This window comes from Lygodium microphyllum, chromosome 6 (genome assembly GCF_053477565.2).
Source record: "Lygodium microphyllum isolate KBCC chromosome 6, Lygodium_microphyllum_v1.1.10, whole genome shotgun sequence".
Classification (NCBI taxonomy): domain Eukaryota; kingdom Viridiplantae; phylum Streptophyta; class Polypodiopsida; order Schizaeales; family Lygodiaceae; genus Lygodium; species Lygodium microphyllum.
In genome coordinates, this window is record NC_141140.1 from 69,608,526 (window position 1) to 69,634,937 (window position 26,412).

At 42.1% G+C, this 26,412-nt stretch overlaps 1 protein-coding gene across 2 annotated transcripts in view; it reads left to right on the plus strand.

Annotated features, from left to right (window-relative positions):
* CPB (Subunits of heterodimeric actin filament capping protein Capz superfamily) overlaps positions 1-26,412 on the plus strand; it is a 63,178-nt gene that overhangs the window by 7,953 nt on the left and 28,813 nt on the right. For both annotated transcript variants that reach the window (XM_087679610.1, XM_087679611.1), the window contains exons 3-6: positions 21,786-21,899; positions 22,019-22,104; positions 22,249-22,322; positions 22,408-22,530. In XM_087679610.1, the coding sequence (XP_087535736.1) occupies positions 21,786-21,899; positions 22,019-22,104; positions 22,249-22,322; positions 22,408-22,530 (397 nt within the window). The remainder of the gene's footprint in view (positions 1-21,785; positions 21,900-22,018; positions 22,105-22,248; positions 22,323-22,407; positions 22,531-26,412) is intronic.

Sequence of the window (26,412 nt, forward strand, 5' to 3'; positions counted from 1 at the left end):
AGATGTCTGCCGATACTCCATCATAGTTTGCGCCATCTTGATCACACATTGATTCTTCCATTTCAATTTGTCATTCTCTTGAGGGGTACACATACTGGCAAGCTCTTGGTGAATGCCACAATCTGCACAGAAATGAGTTAGCTCTTGGGAGACAAACTTCCCTCCCTTGTCACAATGTAGGGTCTTGAGTTTGCTGCGAGACCTGTTCTCTTCAAAGATCAACCAATCCTTAAGGTGTGAGAATGCTTCGGACTTCAAGGCCAAGAAATACGCCCATGTTATCTTGCTAAAATCATCAACAATTAGCATAAAATACAAAATCCCCGTAAGGGGCTTTGTCCTCATGGGTCCACATAAGTCCACCGAAACAAGCTCTAAGGGCTTCTCAGCCAGTCGTGAAGCCTTGCTAGGAATAGTATCTCTATGTTGCTTACCATGAATACAAGATACACATGGTGTGTGGCTTACTTGAATCTTTGGCAATCCATGTACGGGCTGAACACGAGTTGCCTTTCAAAAGTACTCATAGTTGAGGTGGCCAAACCGAGCATGCTAAACGTCTGTCTGAGTCTATGAAGAAAGAAGAAGAGAAGAAAAGGTAGAAGAAGACCGCATCTTGTAGATTCCATTCTCCTCATGTCCTGCACAAAGAACTTGTCGAGATACACTATTAAGAACTTAAGAGTTCTTATCAAATTGGATTGTCAAACCAAGAGTATAGATCTTACTCACTAAAAGATGTTACTCAAGACTTGGCACATAGAGCATCTCTGATGTGTGGGCAATGCCTTGCCCATCTAGAATCAGTTGTATGTCACCCTTGTCTTTGATGGGGATTGAAGAATTGTTACCTGTAAGGATTTGCCCATGTATTGAATGCATACATGCAATCTCGAAGGAGTCATGTGGCGGGAAGCGTCACTGTCCACAAATTGTGGGGCCATCATCATTGCATTAGTGGCGGTCAGAGGAACATCCTTTGTCATCTCCAGATGGAGGAAGGCGGTCAATGAAGGAGGAGCCATCGCTCTTCAGTCCTTTGTGGTCTTCTCCTTCTTGGAATTGAATTGGCGCAGTAATTGAGAAAGAGAGTTATTGCCATGTCCTTTGAGGTAATCACTTACCTTGCATTTTGGACCTGCATCTGCAATTGCCGAAGCTCATTGACATGCCCTTGCATAGAAGAAGACTTGGTAGGACTTAAAGTCCTCATCTAAATCTCTAGAGGCACCCGCTTCATCATGGTCGTCCAATTGTACATTTGATCTAGCGCTAGCCATATCTTCTGAGGCATGGCCAAGTGCTCGATGTGGGCAATGGGGGCTAGAGTGCAAAAGAGAGAAAGAGGAAAGAACGGATATGGGCATTCAATCTGTCCCAATGTGCATGTATTTTCATCGATTCGGCGTTTCTCAGCTATAGAAAGCTTGGAGGCATCACAGGTTGTAGGATGGTCTATAGTCTCGGTCACGAGTTCTGCAAAATCATAAGACTCCAGTATGGCAAGCACGATTACATGCCAAATGCAGTAATTCTTCCCATGGAGCTTTTGATTGAAGGAAGAGCCGGTAACACGGGGACCTTATGGTCCATAATAGCGTGAAACTTTGCGTCAATGTCGGCTGACATTGTAAATGGAATGATGTGTACAAAAACAAGGGCAGCCCCCTTTGATGGTGCACGGTGGTGGTGCCTACTAGGGCTTCCTCTTCTCGTCCTCTTCACGTGTCGGAGGCAATGAAAACTCAAAATCTGCTGCAAAAGGCTGAAAATGCATCCTTTCCTCCTTCGCCAACGGCAAGAACCTGCAAAAAACAGGATCTTCTTCGTTCTTTGTGTTGTACCTATTCACCTCAGCCTCCAAAGGCTGAAAACACAAAGTTTTGGCACGAAGAATCCTCCCGATCAGGTCTGCCCACGATCAATTAGCCCTTCTATATTGCTTTGATACCATGTTAGAGTGCAGTGAATGCAGATGTGTATGGACAAGACTGAAATACAATTGTTGATATATCTCCTTGAGCCGGATCTCTCTCACCAACACATGAAACACAAGTGATGGAGGGCAAGCTGAAATCAACCTTCCTTCTTGGAAAGGGTGGTGAAATCTTGATCAAGCACTTAATTACAGCAATTAGCAAATTCACAAAAATTGAAATGCACACTTTACCATACAATCTTGGACATTGGACACCCAATTGGCCCCAAAATTGGCGTCCCTTGTGGTATTTCTTTATCTTGTATTGCGATCGGATGGAATACAATTGAGATTTCTTAATCTCCTTTACTAATCCAATGGCCCCTTGCTGTCATAAACTATCAACAAGCCTTTTTGGGCAATTTGCCCCTTGACCTTTACCTAGGAGTTCTTGGAATTGGACTCTTGACTTGCCAAATGCTGCCCTAAATCAAATGGAATGGGCTGGCATCTGAAATCTCTGGCAAATTCTTGAATTCCAGCTGCTGATTTTAGTCCTCTATACCTCCAATTGTTGGCATGGGTCCCGAGGTGGATTCTAAAACCTGCTCCTATTGTAAAATAGGGTTTACAGCAGAAATTCCTTTGTTGTCCACCAAATTTTGCTGAGATCTTCTCCAAATGGTTGAGATTTGTTCAAATTATCAGGGAATGGGTTGGAGAAGGTGAGAGAATGCTATAAACATAGTTGTTAGGTACGAAAGGTACGGTACGATAAAATAGTTGCCGGCCCTAGGAGAGGGCAACTCTGCTATTGCTCGTCTTCTGGAGGGTGTTGGCTGTTGTCACTTGCCCTAGATGGGATAGGCATTAATTGATTAATTAATGTCTAGCCCCTACTGTCACCACTGACACTTATGGGCCAATCAATTGTCTTAGGGCCAAATTGATACCAATTGTCATCTAGAACCTAGCTACCATAACTTGTTGCAACATTTGCCTTTGACAACCATTGTTTCCTTCAGGTCCTTTACTTGCTACCGTGAAAGATTTGCTATGTACATCACATGTGTATCTCAATATTACACATTTGATTATTAAATTAATCAAATGTCTTAGCATAAGCAAAGCATCCAAAAAATTCATGTCCCTGTGATAGACCTCCCCCTTGAAATCCATTCAATTGTCCTTGATTGCAATGCAATGCGCTAAAGCAAAAGTATGATGCACTAGAATTTCCATAAGGTACCACAGTCAACACAACATTGGCTACTATTGTTTAACCATGCCACATGCCCAACACTTGTTGCAAATTTCCAGCGGGCACAAACATAACATAAAATTGAAAGATTGTTTAGAATTGCTGCTTGAAACCCATCAAATGCATCCATTTCTCATGTTTCTGAACTTTTATGACTTAAGAACCATAGTAAAGCATAAACAGAGCCTAAACCATGGTTGTACTGTCAATGGTGTTGTGCTAAGAAATGCAATTAGCCATGGCCCCAAAACATGCTTATTTTAGGCTTATTTTAGCCAAAACCCTAAAATGGAGAGCGGATCAATAAAGTTAAGTGGGAGAGGATCTAGAATCCTAATTTTCTATAAATTGGTAGCCAGCCCTCCACTCTTTTACAATCTCGTTTTTGCGGGTTTCAGGTGTTACCGGCTTGCTGTTTACGCCTTGGTCACGGAGGACATCTCAGCCCTTGCTGTCCATCACTGTTCCCTACAGTCTGGCACTTGTTTCCAGCCCTCCACACACTGATTGCTGCTGTCTCTGCGTGGCGACTGACTGTTATTCATCTGCACTGCTGTCGTACAGACTGCCACGCTAGCAAATTGTTGCGTTTTCAGGCTCCAGCTGCCGCCCTGACAGTTTTCTCTCTCCTGTCTGCAGTCGTTTTCAGTCTTTCTCTCTCCTACAAGCTGTCTTGCCTGCGTTTTCAGTCTCTCCTACAGGCTTCGTTTTTAGTCTTTCTCTCTCTTGCAAGCTATCCTGCCTGCGTTTTTAGTCTTTCTCTCTCCTGTAGGCTCCGTTTTTAGTCTCTCTCTTGTAGGCTGTCCTGCCTGTGTTATAGTCTCTCTCTCTTCTGAAGGCTCCGTTTTTAGTCTTTCTCTCTCCTGCAGGCTCCGTTTTTAGTTTTTCTCTCTCTTGCAAGCTTTTCTGCTTGCGTTTTTAGTCTCTCTCTCTTGCAGGCTCCGTTTTTAGTCTTTCTCTCTTCTCACTACTGTCTGCATCAGATCCAACTTCTCATTGCTGCGTTTGTTGGTGTTCGACATCCAGAGGTTGCCTTGCTGCGATTCGAGATCCGTTCAGAGTACGACATGCTCTCCAGCTCATTACCCCTGCTCTGATCCTAGAGATATAGAAGTTCGGGGTTCAGTATTCATTCATTGCATAGTGTGTTTGCTGCATGAGCATTGTATTATTAGTAGTCATATCATTTCATTTATTCATTGTGCTCATTGTTTTTGAGTTACTCTAATCCTAACCCTAACTGTGTTCTTTTTATCAGTCTGTGCTTTGTCGTACGGTTTTTGTTTATGTTTCCATGTTAGGGTATTTTTCTTTACATGGTATCAGAGCTTGGTACTCTTTGAGAAACCTAGGCCTTTGATCTGAAAGCTCTTTGCAAGAAGCAAGAATAATAGTAGATTCAAATGACTTCGAACGTATCAACACCTATTCAGTCTCCAGATCAGCCTATGTCGAGAATCGAGCGAGAGTGGACCGATCAACTTGCTTCACAAAGTTCCGACATGGTGGGAGAAACATTTGAGTACATGGAAAAAAAGATATGCAAGCTGATCTCTGAGGAATATAAACTGATCATAGCCTATTGACAAAAGAAGATTGAGAAGCTCGACCGAAGGATTGCCATTTAAGAAAAACTTCCAAATGAAGGTATGCATGGATTTCACTCTTTAGATGTTGCGCGTAAGTTTGATGATGTTGGAGGGCCGTCGAGACCTCCATCAGGAATGGGCCCCTCTCTTAGAGAGCAAGATCCGGAGTATGTTCCATTTTTTCAGACTCTTCCGTCCTCTCCGTTGCAAGGTACTTTTGATTCGTCTTTTGTGCCTTCTTTTTTTACTTCTTCTGTTTTGCAATATACTGGTAGAGATCATGTGGAAGAAAGAGTCCAGTTTGTTGACTACGGAAAAGATTCTCTAGAGGACCAATTCTTGTATGTCAGTACACGTTGCGGGGATTATAAAAAAAAGCCAGGTAACTCTTCTTCTGTCCTTTCTTCTTTTCCGTCTACTTTACATAATCAGAATGAATTTGGTGTTCCTTTCACTTCATTATATGGTGTATCATCATCTTCACAGTTTTATTTTCAATCTTTAAATGATAAAAATGAACAAAAAGAATCTGCATCTCATACACCTCACTTTCAAAACCCACCCATCCCACCACATTCTTCTGCTGCTTCACCACTTCCATTTACACCATTTACATTTCCATTTCAGACACCTCATGTCGCACCGCACATCACTCCGGGGGGTTATGAAAACATAGGCATATCCTTTAGGACCTCATCCTTCCCTCAGCCAGGTGGTGTTTCACCTACCTTATACACACTTTCGGGATCATTGCAGTGTGGGTATCCCACTCAGTCTCTCCCGAGTGTGGATTAGTTGCCTTCACAGTTTGCCTCCATGGCATTGCCTAGTGGACCTTCTGGTCATAATGCTGTGTTCCAACTTTACTTTGGACAAGGCTACTGTGTCCTAGTGCCTCCACTTACACCGGCACCTTATGGAAACATTCATGTTCCAGTGCCTCGGCATGAATCGGCACTCATTGGATACTCACAGCCTACTTCTGCCTACCCACCTCTTTTCCCTTCTTCTTACTCTTATTAGACACTCTCACCTCCACCATCTTTCCCACCATCATCTTACTCCATCCACCCAACACCTCATGGTTCTAGCTCATCTTCTGCCAAGAATGCATTTAATGACAAGACTCGTTTTAACGGGTCAAACTTTACTACTTGGTCGAATTTGATGAGACATGCCCTTGATTCACAGAACCTATGGGATCCAGTGCAGGGGTTGGAACCCCAACCCGATCCCGCATTTGTTCCATATGAGGTCGTCCGCTTATGGAAGGTTAGGAATGTCTCCGTTATTGTCAAGCTAATGCAGGGCTTATTGCCAGAGTTTCATTCTCAGCTTCAGCATTTTGACTTAGCGTCAGAGCGATGGGCCCACTTGACTGACCACTATGCGGCTTAGGATAAGACCGATCATATTAACTTGACCATGAGCTTCAGCTTTTCAAAATCACTGACCGAGATGACTTGAGAGTCAAGTTGGCTGAGTATCGGTGTCTCCTCGCTGAATTCTCCACTACGGGGACTCCCAAGTCCTTTGACAATGAGGTCACATTGTTCCTAAATAAACTCCCCAAGAAATACTTTAATTTTGTTGAAGGAATAGTTTCAAAGCCTACCATGCCTACATTCTATGAATTTGAGTGTCAGCTGTTGCGTTACGCACGGTTGTTCGATTAGTTTCATATGAATTCTTCTTCAGAGGGGGCTCTTCTTGCTCATTCTCAGAAAGGGCAACAAGGGAAGGGCAAACCAAACCAAACCTCCACTCAAAATCAAAATCAAACTCAAAAGCTAAATCAATCTAGGGATTCTTGAGGAAACTCCCAGTCACAACTCAAACTTGGGTAGCAGAATGTACCTAAAAAGAATAGGTATTGTCAACATTGTCAAAAGGTTGGCCATTTTGACGACGAGTGTCGATCAAAGGCACGATACCAAAACCTAAGTCTTAGACCCGCGCCCCTCAGTCGGGTAACCCCCAGCAAGGGAGGCAGGGTGATGGCAAGGAGCAGTTTAAAGGTCAGACTCACACTGCCACCACACAGTCATCTCAGTCGACAACGTTCTCAACTCCAGAGGGCTTGTCTGACTGGTCTGTAGAGGCCCATATCGTCTCCATAGAGACATTAGATGCGAGTCTCGTCCATATCTGTGAGTTGTCTCCTGATGAGGTTACTGTAGAGGCCTACACGTCACAGTCGAGCACTTCAGCTCCAGTTTGGATTGTGAACAATGGAGCTACACATCACATGACTCCTATAGAGGACATTTTCCGTACCCGAGCCCGTGGAGTCGGGCGGGTCTGTGTAGGAAACAACTTCTCGGTCAAGATTTAGGCTCAAGGTTGCGTCAGTTTTGCCACTAACAAGGATCCAGATTTGGCTTGGCTGGGCAATGTATATCATGTCCCTCAGCTTGGGGTGAATTTGTTATTTGTTTAGCAACTTTGCCGGTTGGGGCAAGCAGTTTTCTTTACAACGATCATAGTCGAGGTCCTTGACTCTCTAACTGGTTTAGTGATTGCTCGCGGTGAGGCACAGCCTAATGGCCTATACCACATGATATACTTTTTGACCAAGACGACCGTCAAAGGCTCCGAGTTCCATAGCTTCCAAGCCTTAGCCACATCTCGGGAGTCTACGCACAATGAGCGTCTTTGGCATTTTCGCTTAGAGCATCTTGGTTATGACTCACTTTATGAGTTGTCACGCCGTGAGCTGGTTGAGGGCCTTCCACGTCTAAAGCTAGCTCGAGATGTCTGTAAAGCCTGTCAGCTCGGGAAGCAGCATCGTATCCCGTTTCCTCAGTAGTCTACACATAGAGTTAAGGATCCTCTTAGACTGATTCACGTTGATCTTTGTGGGCCGACATCCACTATTGCTTTGAACGGCGTACTGTATTTCTTTTTGATAGTGGATGATCATTCTCGATACATATGGGTGTACTTCCTCAAGTATAAGTCAGATGCTTTCACATATTTTTCTGCTTGGGTGTTGTTGGTTTGTAACCAGTCTGGTCGTCGTGTTGGGTGCATTAAGAGTGATAGCGGTAGTGAGTTTATCTCCCACGAGTTTTTCGAGTTTCTACAGAAGCATGGTATTTCTCGCCAGCTCACCTCTACCAACTACTCCTCTCAGAATGGAGCCGTAGAGCGTAGGAACCGCACAATCATGGAAATTACACGCTCTATGCTGTTCGTAGCAGAGCTTCCTGAGTGCCTTTGGGTCGAGGCTGTTAACACTTTGGTGTACATCCTCAACCGGTGCTTGATTGTGGCTCTTCCTCAGAAGACCCCGTATGAGGCATTTTTTGGCTCTCGGCATGTTATTTTCCATTTCAGAGTCTTCGGGTGTCGTGCGTATACACACACGCCTGATGACAAGATAGGTAAGCGTACTCCCTGAGCTGATCTCCTTATTTTGGTGGGATATTCCTCTGAAGCGAAAGCCTATCGTTTGTTCGATCCTCGGACAAACAAGGTGATTGTTAGGTGGGATGTTGTTTTTGACGAGAGGGATACCCTAGGACAGCCCTTTGATGCACACATATATCGTTCTGTTGTAGGAAAACTTCTTTGGTTAATTCACACTAGGCCAGATTTAGCTTACTCAGTTAGCATACTCAGTCAGTATTTCACAGCACCTAGGATGTCACATTGGATTGCATATCTTCGTGTGTTGCGTTATTTGCGGTGTACTTTTTCTTATGGCTTGACATATGGTTTTGATTTATGTTTGCAGGGGTACACTGATTTTGATTGGGCAGGAGATCCTGACACCCAGCGTTCCCATGGCGGCTACCTCTTTACCTTGGGCGCGGCTCCCATTTCTTAGTCCAGCCGTAAGCAAGAGACGGTGGCGGCTTCCACGGCCGAGGCTGAGTACCGGGCTCTCTTCGATGGTATCAGCAAGGCCATCTATTTGAGGAGTTTACTGGCGACGCTTCATTTTCCATTGCTCTTCCACAGTTGTCTATTGCGACAACCAGAGTGCCATTGCCCTTGCGAGCAATGCAATTATCACACCACGGACACGGCATGTGGGAGTCCACTTCCACTTTTCCAGAGAGCAGGTTGAGCTAGGCACTATTCGCCTAGAGTTTGTGCCTTCATCAAATAATTTGGAAGATATCTTGACCAAAGCGGTCAACTGGCCGGTTCTTCAGTACTTCTTACCTAGGATCGGCTTGGGTACACTCTCTCCTACTTCTTCAGCTTGACGGGGAGAGGGTGCTTTTCTCTTGCTTTCCCTTCTAGGTTGAGAGGGGACGACTCCTACTCTTGATTCTAACAGTGATGATACTTATAGTTTTTTAGACATTACATTCACTTATTCTTTTATATTGTATTATGGGCATTTGTAACTTCATCCGCACTATCAGGATGACCTAATTGTAAAAGGGCACTTAGACAAGTGAACACTTCCCCTGCGAGGGCATCGTCCTAGTGGCACCGTTGTATAGCATATTGCATGAGCATGACATCTTGCATCTCTCTTTGCATTATCCTATGCATTGGCATTCTGGTCATGTCAACATGTATCTGTGTGCATTTATCCCTTTTCGGTCTTTTGGAGTGGTCGACTCTAGGATCCACCATATTCGTAGCATAACACATGGTAGTTCTTCTAAAGGCAGTTTCCCTACCCTTGCGTGCTTTGCTTGTCTTGCTAAGCCTACCGTTTTTTTTGCCTCTTAGATATTCAACACATGATTGGCACATACACTCACTTTTATCATCCTTAGGCACTTATTCTCGTTAGTGCCAGAGATTGGCTTGCCAGTTTTGTGAATAACTTGGGTTTAAAATTCTCTTTATCTTTTCCTATCTGTCACTTAATCGACTGCTGCCCCTATATTACTCATGTATTTTCAAAACACTTTAAAAAAAAAAGTCCATTGTTGATTCTATCCACCTTTGTAGGCCTTGGTAGGCCCTTGGGCAGTCGATGAGCACCCTTGGTCCGATGCCCTGACCTCTCTGGGGTGATCACTTGGGCTCCCTTGGTAAGATATCCATTGCCTCTGTAGTCTTGGTAGGCCACTGGCCAGCCGACGTGCACCTTTTGTTCGATGCCCTGGTTGCTTTGGGGTGAGACGCCTTGGGGTGAATCAAAATTTAGGTTGGCCTACTTTTCTCGCCCTATTTTGGGCCTGAGAGGGGGTGTTGTGCTAAGAAATGCACTTAGCTACTTAAACAGTCCCAAAACATGCTTATTTTAGGGTTATTTTAGCCAAAATCCTAAAACAAGGAGCGGATCGAGAAAGTTAAGTGGGAGAGGATCTAGAACCCTAATTTTCTATAAATTGGCAGCTAGCTCTCCACTCTTTTACAATCTCGTTTTGGTAGGTTCCAAGTGTTACCAGCTTGCTGCCCACACCCTGGTCATGGAGGACATCTCAGCCCTTGTTGTCCATCACTATTCCCTACAGTCTGGCGCCTGTTTCCAGCCCTCCACATGTTGATTGCTGTTGTTTCTACCTACAACTAACTGCTGTTCATCTGCACTGCTGTCGTATAGTCTGCCATGCGAGCAAATTGCTACGCTTGCAAGCTCCAGCTGTCGCCCTGACAGTTTTCTCTTTTTTGTCTGCAGTCATTTTCAGTCTTTCTCTCTCTTGCAAGCTGTCCTGCTTGCGTTTTCAGTCTTTTTCTCAACTGCAGGCTCCGTTTTTAGTCTTTCTCTCTCCTGCAAGCTGTCATGCCTGCGTTTTTAGTCTTTCTCTCTCTTGCAGCTCCATTTTTAGTCTTTCTCTCTCTTGCGGGCTCCGTTTTTAGTATTTCTCTCTTCTCACTATTTTTTGCATCAGGTCTAGCTTCTCACTGCTACATTTGTTGGTGTTCGACATCCGTAGGCTGCCTTGCTGCGATTCGGGATCTGTTCGGAGCACGACACACTCTCTAGCTCATTACCCCTGCCCTGATCCTAGAGATACAAGAGTTCGAGGTTCAATATTCATTCACTACATAGTGTGTTTGCTGCATGAGTATCGTATTATTAGTAGTCATATCATTTCATTTATTCATTGTGTTCATTGTCTCTGAGTTACTCTAACCCTAACACTAATTGTGTTCTTTTTATCAGTCTGTGCTTTGTCGTACGGTTTCTGTGTATGTTTCTGTGTTAGGGTATTTTTCTTTACAAATGGCATTCACTAGACATGTTGCTGGCCATAGAATAAGCTGAATACCATTGATAATTGAGCATAAACTGATCATACGCTGATCTGAAAATTGTCACAAACTGATGCAAATGTAATCCCAAACTAATCTCAAGCTAATCATAAACTGATCTCTAACTGAATGGAAAAGTATAGTTCTAGAGCCATGGTAAAATCCATACTCATTTGCATACATCTCATAGTGACTAGTATACTGAGTAGTGACCTCATGGTAGATATACTATTAGTATAGTATCTTGGATGCATGTTGAATACATCCGAGATCCACTACATACAAGAGATGACCATCATTGGAGGAGTGGAAGTGCTATCTCCCCCTTGAGCATCAGACATTGCTCTGCTGAACTTGATTGAGCCCAAACCAAAGTCGGCTCTATCTTAAAAGTATCAAGGCAAAGCTATAACAATTAAGGATGGTTTGCCAAGTCATCCCGTTGAGATCTTTGAAGTGCATACTTGATCTTTGCATAGGCTACATCCAAACTTTCCACATAGTGATCAGCCTCAAAGATATTATCCTTAGTGTGCAAGATAGGTGGTACCTTTTTGCCACCCTTAACAACCTTGAATGGAGTTAAGCCAGTGGAACTATGCACCATATTGTTGTATGCAAACTCTACTAATGACAAATATTGCTTCCACCTTGTCTTATGTTTTGATACATAACACCTTAAAAGATCTAGCACTGTGGAATTTGCCTCTTGAGACTTACCATCTAGCTGCGGATGGAAGGATGATGACAATTTTAGCATGATACCCATATTCTCAAACAACCCCTTTCAAAATAAATTGGTCATTGGAGGATTTGAATCACGGACAACCTCAAATGGAGTTATGCTAGTGGAACTATGCACCATATTATTGTATGCAAACTCTACCAATGACAAATACTACTCCCACCTTGTTTTATGTTTTGATACATAACACCTCAAAAGATCTAGCACTGTAGAATTTGCCTATTTAGACTGACCATCCTCAACAACCTCAAATGGCATTATGCCAGTGGAACTATGCACCATACTGTTGTATACAAACTCTACCAATGGCAAATACTGATTCCACCTTGTCTTATGTTTTGATACATAACACCTTAAAAGATCTAGCACTATGGAATTTGCCTCTTCAGACCGATCATCTGTCTGTGATAGAAGGATGATGATAATTTCAACATGGTACCCATATTCTCAAACAACCCCTTCCAAAATAAACTAGTCATTTGAGGATTTGAATCACTAATGATGGACTTTGGCATATCATGGTACTTAAATATATGCTGCAAAAATAAGCATGTCATATGATGAGCCTTTATTTTCTTCCTCACCAGAATGAAACGGGCTTGTTTGTTGAACTTGCAAATGATAGTCCATATCCCATCATTCCCAATATGTATCCTAGGAAGCTCAAAGATGAAATCCATAGCCATGCTTTGCCAAGTCCCATCATTCCCTATATGTATTCTAGGAAGCTCAAATATGAAATCCATAGCAATGCTTTGCCAAGGTCTGGAATAGACAAGGGTTGTAACAATTTGAGCATCTTTTGCCTATCATGCTTTACTTTTTGACATTGATGTATGTCCTAACAAACTACTCTATATTATGCCTCAAAGCTAGCCAATGAAAGAAATGCTTCATTGCTTTAATTGTTGCATCGATCTCTCTATGCCTTATATAAGGAGAAGCATGACTCTTAATGATCACTCTAGGCCTCAACTGCTTTGTGATACATAGTTTCCATGTATCATCAAAAGACCATCTCTAAGCACAAAGTGCTCATGCCTCTGGCTATTGCAAAGTTGATCATACACATCGGTAAAATTTGAAATAGTAGCATATTGATCCTTCATGGCATCCAACTCAGTGTAATTAATGATACTGATGGCTGAGATCTGAGGCTTGCGTGATAGTGTATTTGATGCTAGGAGGCATATTCCACGGTGGATTTCGTGATTATATTTATTTGCCGGGGCTCGTATATAAGGTGGATTCCTTGTACGAGAAGCTGACAGGGACGCTTGTCCTTTTCAGGAGGCAGATTAATTTAATGTGCACGTGGGTGATTCCACAGCGGGTGATTTTGCAAAATACATATCAAATTAATGGACGTTTATGAGTTTAGAGTGCGTACTTGAATTAAATTAAGGTCAGGACAGAGTTCCAATCTATTTAATTATTTTGTAGTTGAAGACTGCTAGGTATTCACTTGGGTTGGATTTTATTTTATTATTTTCTAACAATTGTGAATGCTTCAATTGACGCGTAGAGCAGGCGGCAGTGGCGTTGAGTAGCATTGGGCGATGATGTGAATTCAAATGTCTAGAAGAATCACCATTTTTGATGGGTACGCGTCTTATCACTAAAGGTGTGGCGCCAATATTTATTCAAGCATGCTTGACAAAATATTGATTATCTTGTATATGCATAGGTCCCCGGTTAAATATTTCATTATTTGACATTTGTATTTGGGCACAACCCGATTTTAGGACGCCCAAATGTCTTACTTTATATTTGGGCAAAAGCAAACACAAAAGCAAAAGCATGCTATTTGTAAAGTGAGCTAAATGATAAATAAATCTATAAATACATGCCTTATGAAGCGCTCATACAAGGCATGGGAGGAGATTGCATCCAATTGGTCTTTTTGGTCTCATTTCGTGCATTGATGCGCAGATCGAATGCTGTATGCGTGCGTAACGAATGTCAGAAGGTCCCCAAGAACAAAGAACTCTACAAAACCTTCATAAAAGCAAAAGGGAAATTGCACGACATGAGACCAAAAAGACCAATTGGGTGCAATCTCCCCCCAAGCCTTGTGTGAGTGCTTTTGGGGATCTTCCGACATTCGCTACGCACGCATATAGCATCCGATTTGCGCAGATTAGATGTATGCGTGCGTAGCAAATGTCAGAAGGTCCCCAAGAACAAAGAACTCTACAAAACCTTCATAAAAGCAAAAGAAAAATTGCAGGACATGAGACCAAAAAGATCAATTGGGTGCAATCTCTTCCCATGCATTGTGTGAGTGCTTCACAAGGCATGTGTTTATAGATTTATTTATCTTTTAGCTCACTTTACAAATAGCATGCTTTTGCTTTTGCGTTTGCTTTTGCCCAAATATAAAGTAAGGTGTTTGGATGCCCAAAAATCGGGCTGTGCCCAAATATAAATGTCAAATAATGAAATATTTAATCGAGCGCCTATGCGCATATAAGATAATAAATATTTTGTCAAGCACTTTAATAAATAAGCATGCTTAAATAAATATTGACGCCACACCTTTAGTGATAAGGTGCGTGCCCATAAAAAATGGTAATTTTTCTAGGCATTTGGATTCATATCATTGCCCGGTGCTACCCAACGCCACTGCCGCTTGCTCTACACATCAACTGAAGCATTCACAATTGTTAGAAAATAATAAAATAAAACCCAACAAAAGTGAATATCTAGTAGTCTTTAGCTACAAAATAATTAAATAGGTTGGAACTTTGTCCTGACCTTAATTTAATTCAAGTGCGCACTCTAAACTCATAAACATCCATTAATTTGATATGTATTTTGCAGAATCACCCGCTATGGAATCACCCACATGCACATTAAATTAATTTGACGTCGGAAAACGATAGGCGTCCCCGTCAACTTCTCGCACAAGGAATCCACCTTGTGTACGAGCCCAACAAATAAATATAATCGCGGAATCCACCGTGGAATATGCCTCCTGGCATCATATCCGCGGGGTGGGATGTATTAGCTACAACATTCTTTTTACCATCAATGTGTACAATCTAAAAATGAAACACAGAGAGAAAATTTGCCCATCTCATATTCTTCTCTGACAACTTTGTTTGCATCAAAAAGTACCTCAATGTTTGATGATTTGTTTGCATTGTAAAATCAGCCCCTAAGAAGTAATGTTTCCGCGTAGATAGTGCATGATTATAGCTAAGAGCTCTTTCTCATAGACGTGCAAATTCCTCTTTGCATTGCGGAGAAGATGTCTCTCATAAGCAAGAACTCGGCCATCTTGCATTAAAACAACCCCAAAGTTGGTTTTTATATGCATCACACTAGACCAAATGACTTCCTTGGATCGGGCAACACAAGCATAAGATTTGAAGGCATCTTTTTTTTAAACTTATCAAATGCTGAAATTTCTACTATTGTCCATCTAAATAGCACATTCTTTTTTTGCAAAGCATGCAATGGAGATGCAATTTCAACAGAATCATGTATATACTTTCTGTAATAGAAGCATAGACCCAAAAAGCTGCGGATCTCATATACATTTCTCTAATGTTGCCATGAACGTATTGCCTCAACCTTTGTAGGGTCCATATGAATACCATCAGTCAATATAGTGTGCCCCAAAAAGTGGATTTCATGCAAAAAGAATTCACTTTTCTTGTCATTAATGACTAACTTGTGCTTATGTAGCTCATTGAACACCATGTCCAAATGCTTTCTATGCTATGTCTCATTCTTTGAGTATACAATCGTGCCATTGAAGAAGGTGTCCATAAATTCCCTATGTGGTCTAAAGATGCCATCCATCATCCAATTTAAAGTGGAAGGAGCATTCATGAAGTTCAAAGGGCATGACAAGAAACTTATACAACTCGAAAGATGTCTTGGAAGTTGTCTTACGCACATTCCCCAGTCTAATGGGTATCTGATTATACCCACTTTTCAAATCTATACGGTTGAATATGGCTGTCCCTTGCAAAATCTATCCATATCATCATTGATCCGAGGGATCATAAATAGATTTTTTGTTGTGATTTTATTCAAAGCACCATAGTCAATGCATATACGCCATGATGCCTCTGTTAGCAGATATTAGTCAGCTCATGGTGTGAGTCTGTGTGCAGAGGCTGGGCATTTTATGTAGCATTTTATGCAGTATTTTATGGCACATTTTTGTGGCCATTTATGATGTATTTGTAGCATTTATTGCTGGCCGACCAGCATTAAATGCTGGCCGACCTGCATTTTATGCTCCCCACTTTTGTGGCTATTTATTGGGCTCCTCCTCCACAATCTTCAGTCATCAGTGGAGATCCTTCTGAGAGAGAGGAGCCGGTGCTGAGGAGCCCACGCAGCCAGTGACTCACCGTTGTATGCTGTTGTCTCGTGTTCGATATATGGATTCCATTTCCCGTGCATACATCTGAGTTCTCATCTGTATTGTGTTCTTTTCTTTTCTCTTTTTGTCTTGTGTTTCAGCAGTTTATTTCAGCACATGTTTATGCTTCCACCGCTACTCCACTTCTGACATGGTATCAGATTTCAGGCTGCAACCTATTTGTGCTGTGTTTTCTTGCCGATTTCAGGATTTACACCCTTCTTGCTGATCAGCCAGCTGTCCTTCCTGCTGGCGACTGCTGATTTGCTGCTGGCGACAGTGTTTCAGCATTTGCGTTTTGCGTTTTTCTGGTCAGATTTGCGTTTACTGCTGTTCCACTCTTTGCTGCCCGTCTTTCCTTCATCAAACTGCTGGCAACAGTCTTTAGCCCCTGTTTCTTCAGTTTGCAGCCTGTGTTTTGCTGTTTACAGCATTATTTTTGCCTGTTTTTCTGATTATTCAGGCCGTTTTTGCTGTTTTTGACAGTTTTAACCTGATTTTTTCACTTTGTGCAGCAGCTTTTGGCTTATTTTGGTCAGCCTTTGGGTTATATTGCATGTGAACTCACTATTTTTGGTGTTTTTGGTTGCGTTCTGGCTGTGCTCACTCTCTCAACGACCCTCTTTTCTTCTACTTCTCTTCTTATCCTCTCCATATGGCTCCTCCGTGCACTTCCTACAAGCTCCCCCCGGAGTTTGATGGAGTGGCCAATGCTTTGCGGGCGCAGACATCATCGACTCCTGTCAGTTTTACACATATGACCTCGATGCTTCTTGAGCATGAGGCATCCTTGAGATTACAGGGGCGGCTTCCGGCACATTATGGAGGTGAGGCTTATGTAGCTTCAGAGAGGGGTGACGGGAAGAAGAAGTCGAAGGCCCAGTGTTACCACTGTGGCAAGAAGGGACATTTGCGGAAGGACTGCAAGAAGTTAGCGGCGTCCAAGAAGAAGGAGAAGAAGTCGAAGCGGGATGCGGACTCCTCCGATGAGTCATCATCTGCCTCTGATTCTGACTCCGATCCTCCAGCCTCGGCCACGGCCAAGACGCGGAAGGGATCGTCTTCGACAGATCGTGGGAAGGGATTGATGGTCCCTTCCACAGCTGCTTTCTAATGATGGCATGATGTCATCCCTCACGACTCCTCGGTGCCAGAGAGGGAGTGTGAGCGGGTGTTGGTGGGGCTGCAGTGCCTCATCTATATTTTGATACAGGTGCACAGGTTCCAGAGAGGGACGTCCCTGACGCATCGACGGTATCTGGCAGTAAAATCCTAGAGACTGGTGTTGATTTCTGGGTTCATGATGAGCTGTTCTTCTTGACAGAGAGCGAGAGGCTTTCGTCTGGAGCTCACATGAGGGGACACTTTGGTGGTTTGGCCAAAGGCGGGAACTCCATGGTCACATGTTCAGAGACATGTTTGGCAGATTGGCTTTGTATGTCCTGAGTGACATAGGTGACATTACACAGAGAGCTGCTATGAGTCTTCTCTATTTTCAGGTGTTGTTGGTACGATCGACATCGACATCAGATACTCTTCGAGGCTTCTTGGTGGTGGGCTGGCCACTCACCGCTTGGACATCCATGGTCCTTCTGGTGTTTCTTTGTTGTGTAGTTTATGATTCTTCATCATTGTACTATTTTATTGTATCAGATCACACATGATCTGAGAGAGGGTGTTAGCAGATATTAGTCAGCTCATGGTGTGAGTCTGTGTGCAGAGGCTGGGCATTTTATGTAGCATTTTATGTAGCATTTTATGCAGTATTTTATGGCACATTTTTGTGGCCATTTATGATGTATTTGTAGCATTTATTGCTGGCCGACCTGCATTTTATGCTCCCCACTTTTGTGGCTATTTATTGGGCTCCTCCTCCACAGTCTTTAGTGCTTCAGTCATCAGTGGAGATCCTTCTGAGAGAGAGGAGCCGGTGCTGAGGAGCCCACGCAGCCAGTGACTCACCGTTGTATGCTGTTGTCTCGTGTTCGATATATGGATTCCATTTCCCGTGCATACATCTGAGTTCTCATCTGTATCGTGTTCTTTTCTTTTCTCTTTTTGTCTTGTGTTTCAGCAGTTTATTTCAGCACATGTTTATGCTTCCACCGCTGCTCCACTTCTGACAGCCTCGGGCCCACCAAGTCAAGAGAGTTGATGGAATCTTGGCAATGGAACCATGAAACTAGCCTTCCTTCTTGGAAAGGGTGGTAAAGTCCTGATCAAATACTTAATTACAGCAATTAGCAAATTCACAAAAACTGAAATGTAACTTTACCATACAATCTTAGACATTGGACACCTAATTGGGCCCAAAATTGGTGCCCCTCGCGGTATTTCTTTATCTTGTATTGCAATTGAATGGAATACATTTGAGATTTCTTAATCTCCTCCACTGATCCAATGGCCCCTTGCTGTCATAAATGATCAATAAGCCTTTTTTGGCCAAATTGCCCCTTCACCCAAGAGTTGTACCAATTGGACCCTTGACTTGCCAAATGCTACACCAAAGCAAATGGGATGGGCTGGCATTTGAAATCTCTGGCAATTCCTTGAATTCTATGTGCTGATTTCAGTCCTATATGCATCCAATTGCTGGCATGGGTCCCAAGGTGGATGCTGAACCCTACTCCTACTGTGAAATAGGGTTTACAGTAGAGATTTCTTCGCTGTCCACCAAATTTGTCTGAGATATTCTCCTAATGGCTGAGATTTGTTCAGATTATTAGAGAATGGGTTGGAGAAGGCGAGAGAATGCTTTAAAGAGAGAAATATCTGATTTTCTTTGCGTGGGACTCTCTAGAATGCAGTTGCCAGACCTAGGACGTCAGCTGATGGCTAGAAAATGTAGTATAGCACAGGCTGCCAGGTGGCTACTGGCATTGTGGCAGTTGCGATCAGTTCTAGTGCTGGTGATGATGTGGCAATAATGGTGGATAGAAATTATGAAAAAATTTCGTAGCTCATGGCCTCCATCATCATCTTTTAGATGCTAAAGTTGTCGCCATCTAGCTTTTGATCTTGCAAATGGGGACCTTGTGGTCCATGTCCCAGTTTGCTGGACATCCTTCTCTCGCCTTGAATTCTATCACGCTTCTTAGGTGGCCCTCCTTTGACTTAGAAAATGTGGGTGGCTAGGCCCTTTTTCACTTGATTGCTGAGGCTTCTTGACTATTGAAGGCGATGAAAACATGAAATCTGCTCCAAAGGCTGAAAACACAGCCTTCTTAGTACTTTTGCTGATTCCTTTGCAAAATCAGACCCGCATGCCTTAGCCCTCTTGATCAGCAACAAACATGACACTCCTTCCTCCATTCACGTGCTCATCAACTTGCCCTAGCCATAGCCCGATGTGCAACTCTCCTGCTCACACTCGTATTCTGGAAACATATCTCCTTTTACGTGCTAAGAACTTCTCTTATGGCCCACCTTTGTACAACCCTTCATTGCCTTAATACCATGTTAGAATCTAGCATCGTGGAAGTGGAGGCATAGGCTGAGAGAAAGTAGAACGGAGAGAGAGAGAGAGAGCGAGAGAGAGAGAGAGAGAGAGAGAGAGAGAGAGAGAGAGAGAGAGTGTGTGTGTGTGTGTGTACGTTATAGAAGTATGCACTTAGCTCGATATCACAATATTCTTATGACAAATGTATAAGACTACATGGGCATGGGCCCTAGGCTATAAATAGCGAGCAAGAGAAGATCATAATGATTAGGCTAGGCTGAAACTGGCTGACCCGTAGTTCTAAATGTGTTGCTAGCTGTTTGAAAACGTGTCCGACTACCCACTGACTTGCTTGATTGCTCATCTTGGCCGATTGGCTACGTGACTGCATTGTACCTTGGCCGATTCACTGCTCGTCGACTATACTCTACCTGCCTGATGCCCTTCCCCAACTGTTCGACTACCCTTCTACTTGTTGTCGAGGGGATGATCCTCTAACAAATTTTAGCGGCTTAACAAAGTAGTCATGGAAACCATCCTTCCTTCTGGGATGGGTTGGTAAAGAACTTGCTTATATACTAATTATAGCAAGCAGAAAATTCACATAAATTGAAAATGCAAATGTTTCCATTTAATCTTGGACAATGGATACCTAGTTGGCCCCAAAATTGGTGCTCCTTGCATTATTTCTTTAACATGTATTGCTAAAGGTTAAAGTACATTGAGATCCAACTTGATCTCCTTCAATCTTCAATACATCTTGTTGGCTGAAATTCAATGCTGCCCTGTTGTAAATGACTAATTGACTGCAGCCAACCATTAACGAGAGCCCCACATGCAGTCACCTGCCCTTGTGGGCCCCAAACTTGTTGTCACTTGTCTGTAGACAGCTTATAGGGGCTATCACTTGCCTCTGATGGCCTCCTAATCAGTTGGGGGTAGCTCTTCGACAACCTCCAATGGCTGGGCTGATCACCAATGGTTGGAAAATTGTAGCAATAGCTCTCTCTCCCCTCCTCTCCTAACCTCCACATGCTGGAATGAGGCTCCACCAGCATCTAATAGCCTTTCCCTCACTTGCATGGGCAAGTTTTGCCAAGTGGCAAGCTTCCAAATGCAATTTTCAGCCTAATTAAATTCATTTTCGGAATATTAATTCTGAAAATTAATTTAATCATTAACTCTTGCTCAAAAAAATAACTGTGCTAGCCAATAGTTAAATTGGCTAGGCCAATTTGTCATCCAAGTATTCCTAGCATTTGTTAGTCCTTGAATTGGTATTAATTAATTAATTAATGCCTAGTGTCTAATGCCACCACTAACATTAAGTGGCTAATAAAATAATCTAGGAAAAAATCTGTAACCAAGTATCACTTAGTACCTATTAAGTACAACTTATTGGAACTTTTGCCTTTGACATCCCCATTGACATCTCGGGGTCCTTGGCTTGTCATTGTGAAATAACTAACTTGCATATCACATATGCACCTCACATTTGCACATTTGATCAACTCTTAATCAAATGCTAAGCAAAGCATTAAAAATTCACATCCCTATGGCGGTCATCATCTATGCACATGTTTGCTGTGTACTGCAGTCACCTCCATTTATAATTGAGCCCATGTTTGCTTAGCTATCCTAAAGACTGATAGTCATGAACCCAGGATTCTGTTTACATCCTGAATTGATATACTTTTTGTTAAAACCCAGTTTTTTCTATAAAAATGTTGTTGTATCTACAAACAACTCCATCGACGGATATTGCCCATGTTGTTGAGTCCCCTCCTTGCCTAGCACCAGCAGCTTTTGAAATCTCGTAGTATCCACAAACAAAATTTCTAGGATATTGGATTAAGTCCTAAGCATGCAAGATGCCCTTTTGGTCGTATAGCAAGTGTTGGTGGGTTTTGGTATACCTGAAGAATGGATGATTTTATTGAAAGATAGGAAGAATGTTCAAGTAGTTGAAAGTACGAGGGTGTGTGCTATTTAGGTCTTTTCCCCTCTCCTCCAAAAAATATTTATTCAATCAAACAATCCTTCTTTTAAACAAAGTGATATATTTCTTCAATCAAACAACCCTTCTTTTAAACAAAGTGAGAATCCATGCCACCCATGGCACAATAAGTTGTCCTTACTGTTTTGAAAATTCTGTTGAATTGTTCCTTAAATCTGTTCTTTCTTAGACCTTAGTTGCTTTAATTGCAAAAAGTAAATTACCACAAGCTGGATTCATCATTTGTTCTTCACTCACAATCTGGTGAATATTTGTTCTTCGCAGGTCCCCGTGGTCTAATACTTACATTCCACCTCTAGAAGATGGCACACAACCTTCTCCTGCCCTGCGTGAACTTGAAATCGAAGCAAATGATATCTTTGCTTTATATCGTGACCAGTGAGGTCCTACCGTCCTTGCCTTGCCTTTTCATGTGCCCTTGTTTGCATTGGTTAGTTGTTGTGTTTAAGTTTTCTAGCAATTTAATGAATCATCTTGCACCTTGTACAAATTATCAGATATTATGAAGGTGGGATCTCCTCTGTTTACTTCTGGGAGACTGATTCACCACAAGGATTTGCAGCTTGCTTTTTGATTAAAAAAGGTGGGAGTCGCTATTGTAGTCTGAAGTCTTACAGTGCTGCCTTTAAGGACAGTTGAATGTACAAATCGAAGTTACTGTGGATCTGAAAAAGCAAGTGTCAGTTCTCATTTCCTGTACTAGCTGAATAATTTTTAAGGATGCCAGATGGTTCACAAAGTGGAGAAGGTAGGAGAGGGTTGCTAGAGCAAGGCTTATGGGATGCCATTCATGTCATAGAGGTGAACATTTTAAAGCTGCAATAATTTTGTGAGTGTCTTTTCTTAGAGGCTCATCAAACATGACCTTATGAAAGTTTTATTTTAGGTGGAGAAATCTGATGATGACATCACAGCTCATTACTGTCTAACGAGCACTGTGATGCTATCCATGACATCGAACACTGGATTGGAAGGGTATTTTAGTCTTTCTGGATCAATCACTCGTCAGGTATTTATGGTGTTAGTAAGCAAACCTATCTTATTGTCATTTTGGCGCAATGTAGCATTGTGAGAACTTCAAATTTATTGTTAGGATATCAGTGCTCGTGTCTTTATAGTATTGATGTAAGATGCAAAGGGTGAACTGGCATCAGCTTCCTGCTGACAACAGAAGTGAACCCATTTTGCAACTCTCTGCATGCTTGCATTCGACCCTGCTTTCTCGCTTCTCTCACATGATGTCTCCAGAGTTCACATGACAAAGAGATCTTTTCTTTGAATAAGAAAGGTTTTCCACAACATCTGTGATGATAACTGTTATTAAGTTGCATAGTCTAGGGTAATGAAAGGAGATAGGATGCATGCCCCTTGCTTTCTTGGCCAGGTAAGAAATAGCCAACAGTGGCTACCTCTATAGGGAGTCTTAACTGATCTGTGTGTTGGACAGTTGTTTGCTACATGCATTTTCATTGACAGTTGGAGTGCATTGGCTGTTGCAAACAATGAAGTTTTTCATGCTTTCACAAAGCACACTGAGGTACTCTATAAACATTTTAGGGAAAGGCTTTATGTAGGTGAGATTAACATAGTCTATGTGGCTACACTGGATAACATAGCTGACATGTTCACAAAAGTTTCATCTAGAGTAATCTGCACCGGAATATGCTTGGCATAGAAGACTTTTAGCTGATGTGAGTGTTGGACAAGTGTATGCTGCATGAATCTTCATTCATGGTCAGTGCATGGGTCATTGCAAGGGATCAAGTTTTCATGCTTGCATTAGGGAAAACTCAACATGGGGGAGATTGACATACTCTGTTTTACTAAAATATTGTAGGCGTTAGTCCTTCAAGTTGTCTGGGTGCTAAAATATTGTAGGCGTTAGTCCTTCAAGTTGTTTGGGTGTGATTGCACTCTATGACCAAGCCTTTTCAACTCTTGGCAACAATGGAAGAATACATTACACACTTTTTTGTGTGTGGTCCTGCGAATTGTCTCCTGATCTAATGTGAACCCAACAAGGAAAAAATTGCGCACTGGTTGGCAAGTTGAGTGGAGACAATCTGAATCTCCTTTTGGTACTACATTCTAGAAATTGCTACTAATTGAGACATGATGTTGACAAATAAGGGTATTGATGGATACAGACGCCATTCTCTGCTTGACGTAGTACTTCCAAATGCTTGTGATCATAGTGCCAGCCTCTGGTGATTGAAGTGCAAGAATTGAGAATAGAGGACTAGAAAAAATACTAGAAAATCTTAGAAAATGCTAGGTTGGAGCACTAGACCTATTGGCATCAGCTCTTAGTCAAGACAACGTGATACACTAGGGAGGCATGGGGTGATAGGATATATTAAGAGGTGCTTAGAGATGGAGACAAAGTAGTGTGCTATGCTAGTTACGTAGAAGACGAGTGTCAGGCGATGACCTTGACATGAGGCTCTGAAGAAGACGGTGAAGACCCGAGGAAAGGAGTCCGATACCAAATGAGCACGAGCCATCGTTTCACCTCCTAGCCTTGCCTAGTTCTTTGCTGGCCATCTTCATCGTGATCCGATTGCCAGCCGCAAACCTTGGTGAGTCCTACTATTCTTGGACTCTCTTTGGTTCTAGGCTCCCCTAAACCCCGTTCGGGCGCCCAAGACCCCGGACGGTCATCCCATCCTCGTGCATGTTTCCCTTAATTTACCTTATAATGTAACATTTCCTTCCCCTTAAGAATCGGTTTCGTCCTCGAAAACAATACTTGGAAGGTCTAACTGTAAATTGGGAAACCTTTTCTATAAAGTACTTACTCGCTCCCATGTTGAGCTTTCTACTGAACAATCTTTCCACTTAACCAAACATTCTTGATAAATAGTATTCCTTGTTCGTCTATTACGAACATTTAATATTCTTTCTGGTTCATGTGGATTAGATTGGTCATTTAATAGCTCCTCAATGTTATCATTTAAGATTAGATTATCCAAATCACCCAGCTTCTTTCTTAATTTACTTACATGAAAAATTGGATGTATTTTACTACCAGCAGGTAGTTGGAGCTTGTAAGCCAGTTCTCCCAGCTTTTTAAGTATTATGAAAGGACCACAATATCTGGGTGAAAGCTTTGGACATTGTCCCTTTTTCATAGTTTTAGTTTGTTCAGGTACTTTAAGATAGACCAATTCTCATTCTTTAAAGGAGATGTCTCTTCGGTGAGGATCTGCATATGCTCTAGCTCGATTTTGAGCTTTTTTAATATTTTCTTGAGCAAATTTTAACATATTATTCATTTCTTGCAAAAAATCCTTAGCTGCTTGAACCTTTTCCTTATGCAGTCCTACTACAAAAGGAGCTCTGGGCTGAAACCCTTACATTAACATAAATGGACTATATCCAGTGGAAGAGTGCTTGGCACTATTATATGCAAACTTTGCTATTGGTAGATACTCTTCCCAATTAGTTTATCTTTTACTTACATATGCCCTAAGCATATCTTCAAGGATTTGGTTAACCCTTTCAGTTTGCCCATCAGTTTGCGGATGATCCGCCGTACGCATGCTAAGTTTAGTATCCAACTTCCTAAATACCGCACGCCAAAATTGACTATCAAATTTTCTATCCCGATCAGAAATTATATTTGTCGGAAGGCCATACAATCGGTATATGTTCTCTACAAACAATCTAGCCAATTCTGGTGTTTTAACATCAGTTGAAGTTGGAATGAATCTAGCCATTTTGGTCAACCTATCCACAATCACCCACAGAGAGTCGTGTCCCCTTTGTGTTCTGGGTAATGCGACAGTAAAGTCCATGGAGATACTCTCCCATTTTCCCGAAGGAATCTCTAGTGGATGGAGAAGTCCTCCCATTTTCAATCTTTCAGCTTTATTAACTTGGCATTTATTACATTTGACCACATAGTCAAGGACGTCCTTATTCATTCCAGGCCAATAGAACTGCCTTTTAATAAGACTATAAGTCTTATTAACTCCTGGATGTCCCGCGCTAGGGGTATCATGACACTCAAAGAGTATCTGATGCCTTATTTCTGTTTCTTTCGGGACACATACCCTACCCTTGTAGAGTAAATAACCATTATCAATGGTAAAATTTTTCCACTTGAATCCGGTTTGAGCAACCTCTAATACTCCATTTCCTTGTTGAATATCCTTAGATATTCCTTTCTCAGTAGAAGCACTTTCATTTGGATCCCCATTTTTTATTGCTTCCCATATGTTGGAATATGCCGGATCAACCTGGCATTTTCCTTTTAGTGCCTCCATTTCTTCATTGCATGTACTATTGCATATAGCTCCCTCTCATAAACAGAATAATTCTGTTTTGCACGGTCTAATTTCTTGCTTTCAAAAGCAATTGGTCGACCTTCTTGTAATAAGACCGCGCCTATCGCCTTATCACTGGCATCAGCTTCAACCACAAATGGTTTATTGGGATCCACAATTAATAGTACTGGAGCTGTAGCAATAGCTACCTTAAGTTTTTGAAAACTTTCATTTTGGTCTGTTCCCCAATTAAAACTTTTTCCTTTCCCTTTAAGTTGGTCTGTCATTGGAACAACTATTTTGGCATAATCTCGAATGAATCTACGATAAAATCCAGATAAACGTAGGAAGATCTGTAGCTCTTCCAGGTTCCTTGGAGATGGCCATTCAATAATTGCCCTTACTTTTTCTGGATCCATGTTGATTCCTTCTTTCGAGATAATATGCCCTAAATATTTGACCTCTTGTGCAAAGAATTCACATTTAGTTTTTTTCGCTTAAAGGGAATGTGTTCTTAACAGTTGGAATACTAATTGTAAGTGTTCCAAATGTTCTTCTTTTGATTTACTAAAGATCAAGATATCATCCAAGAAGACTACTACAAAATGTCCTAGATAGGGCCG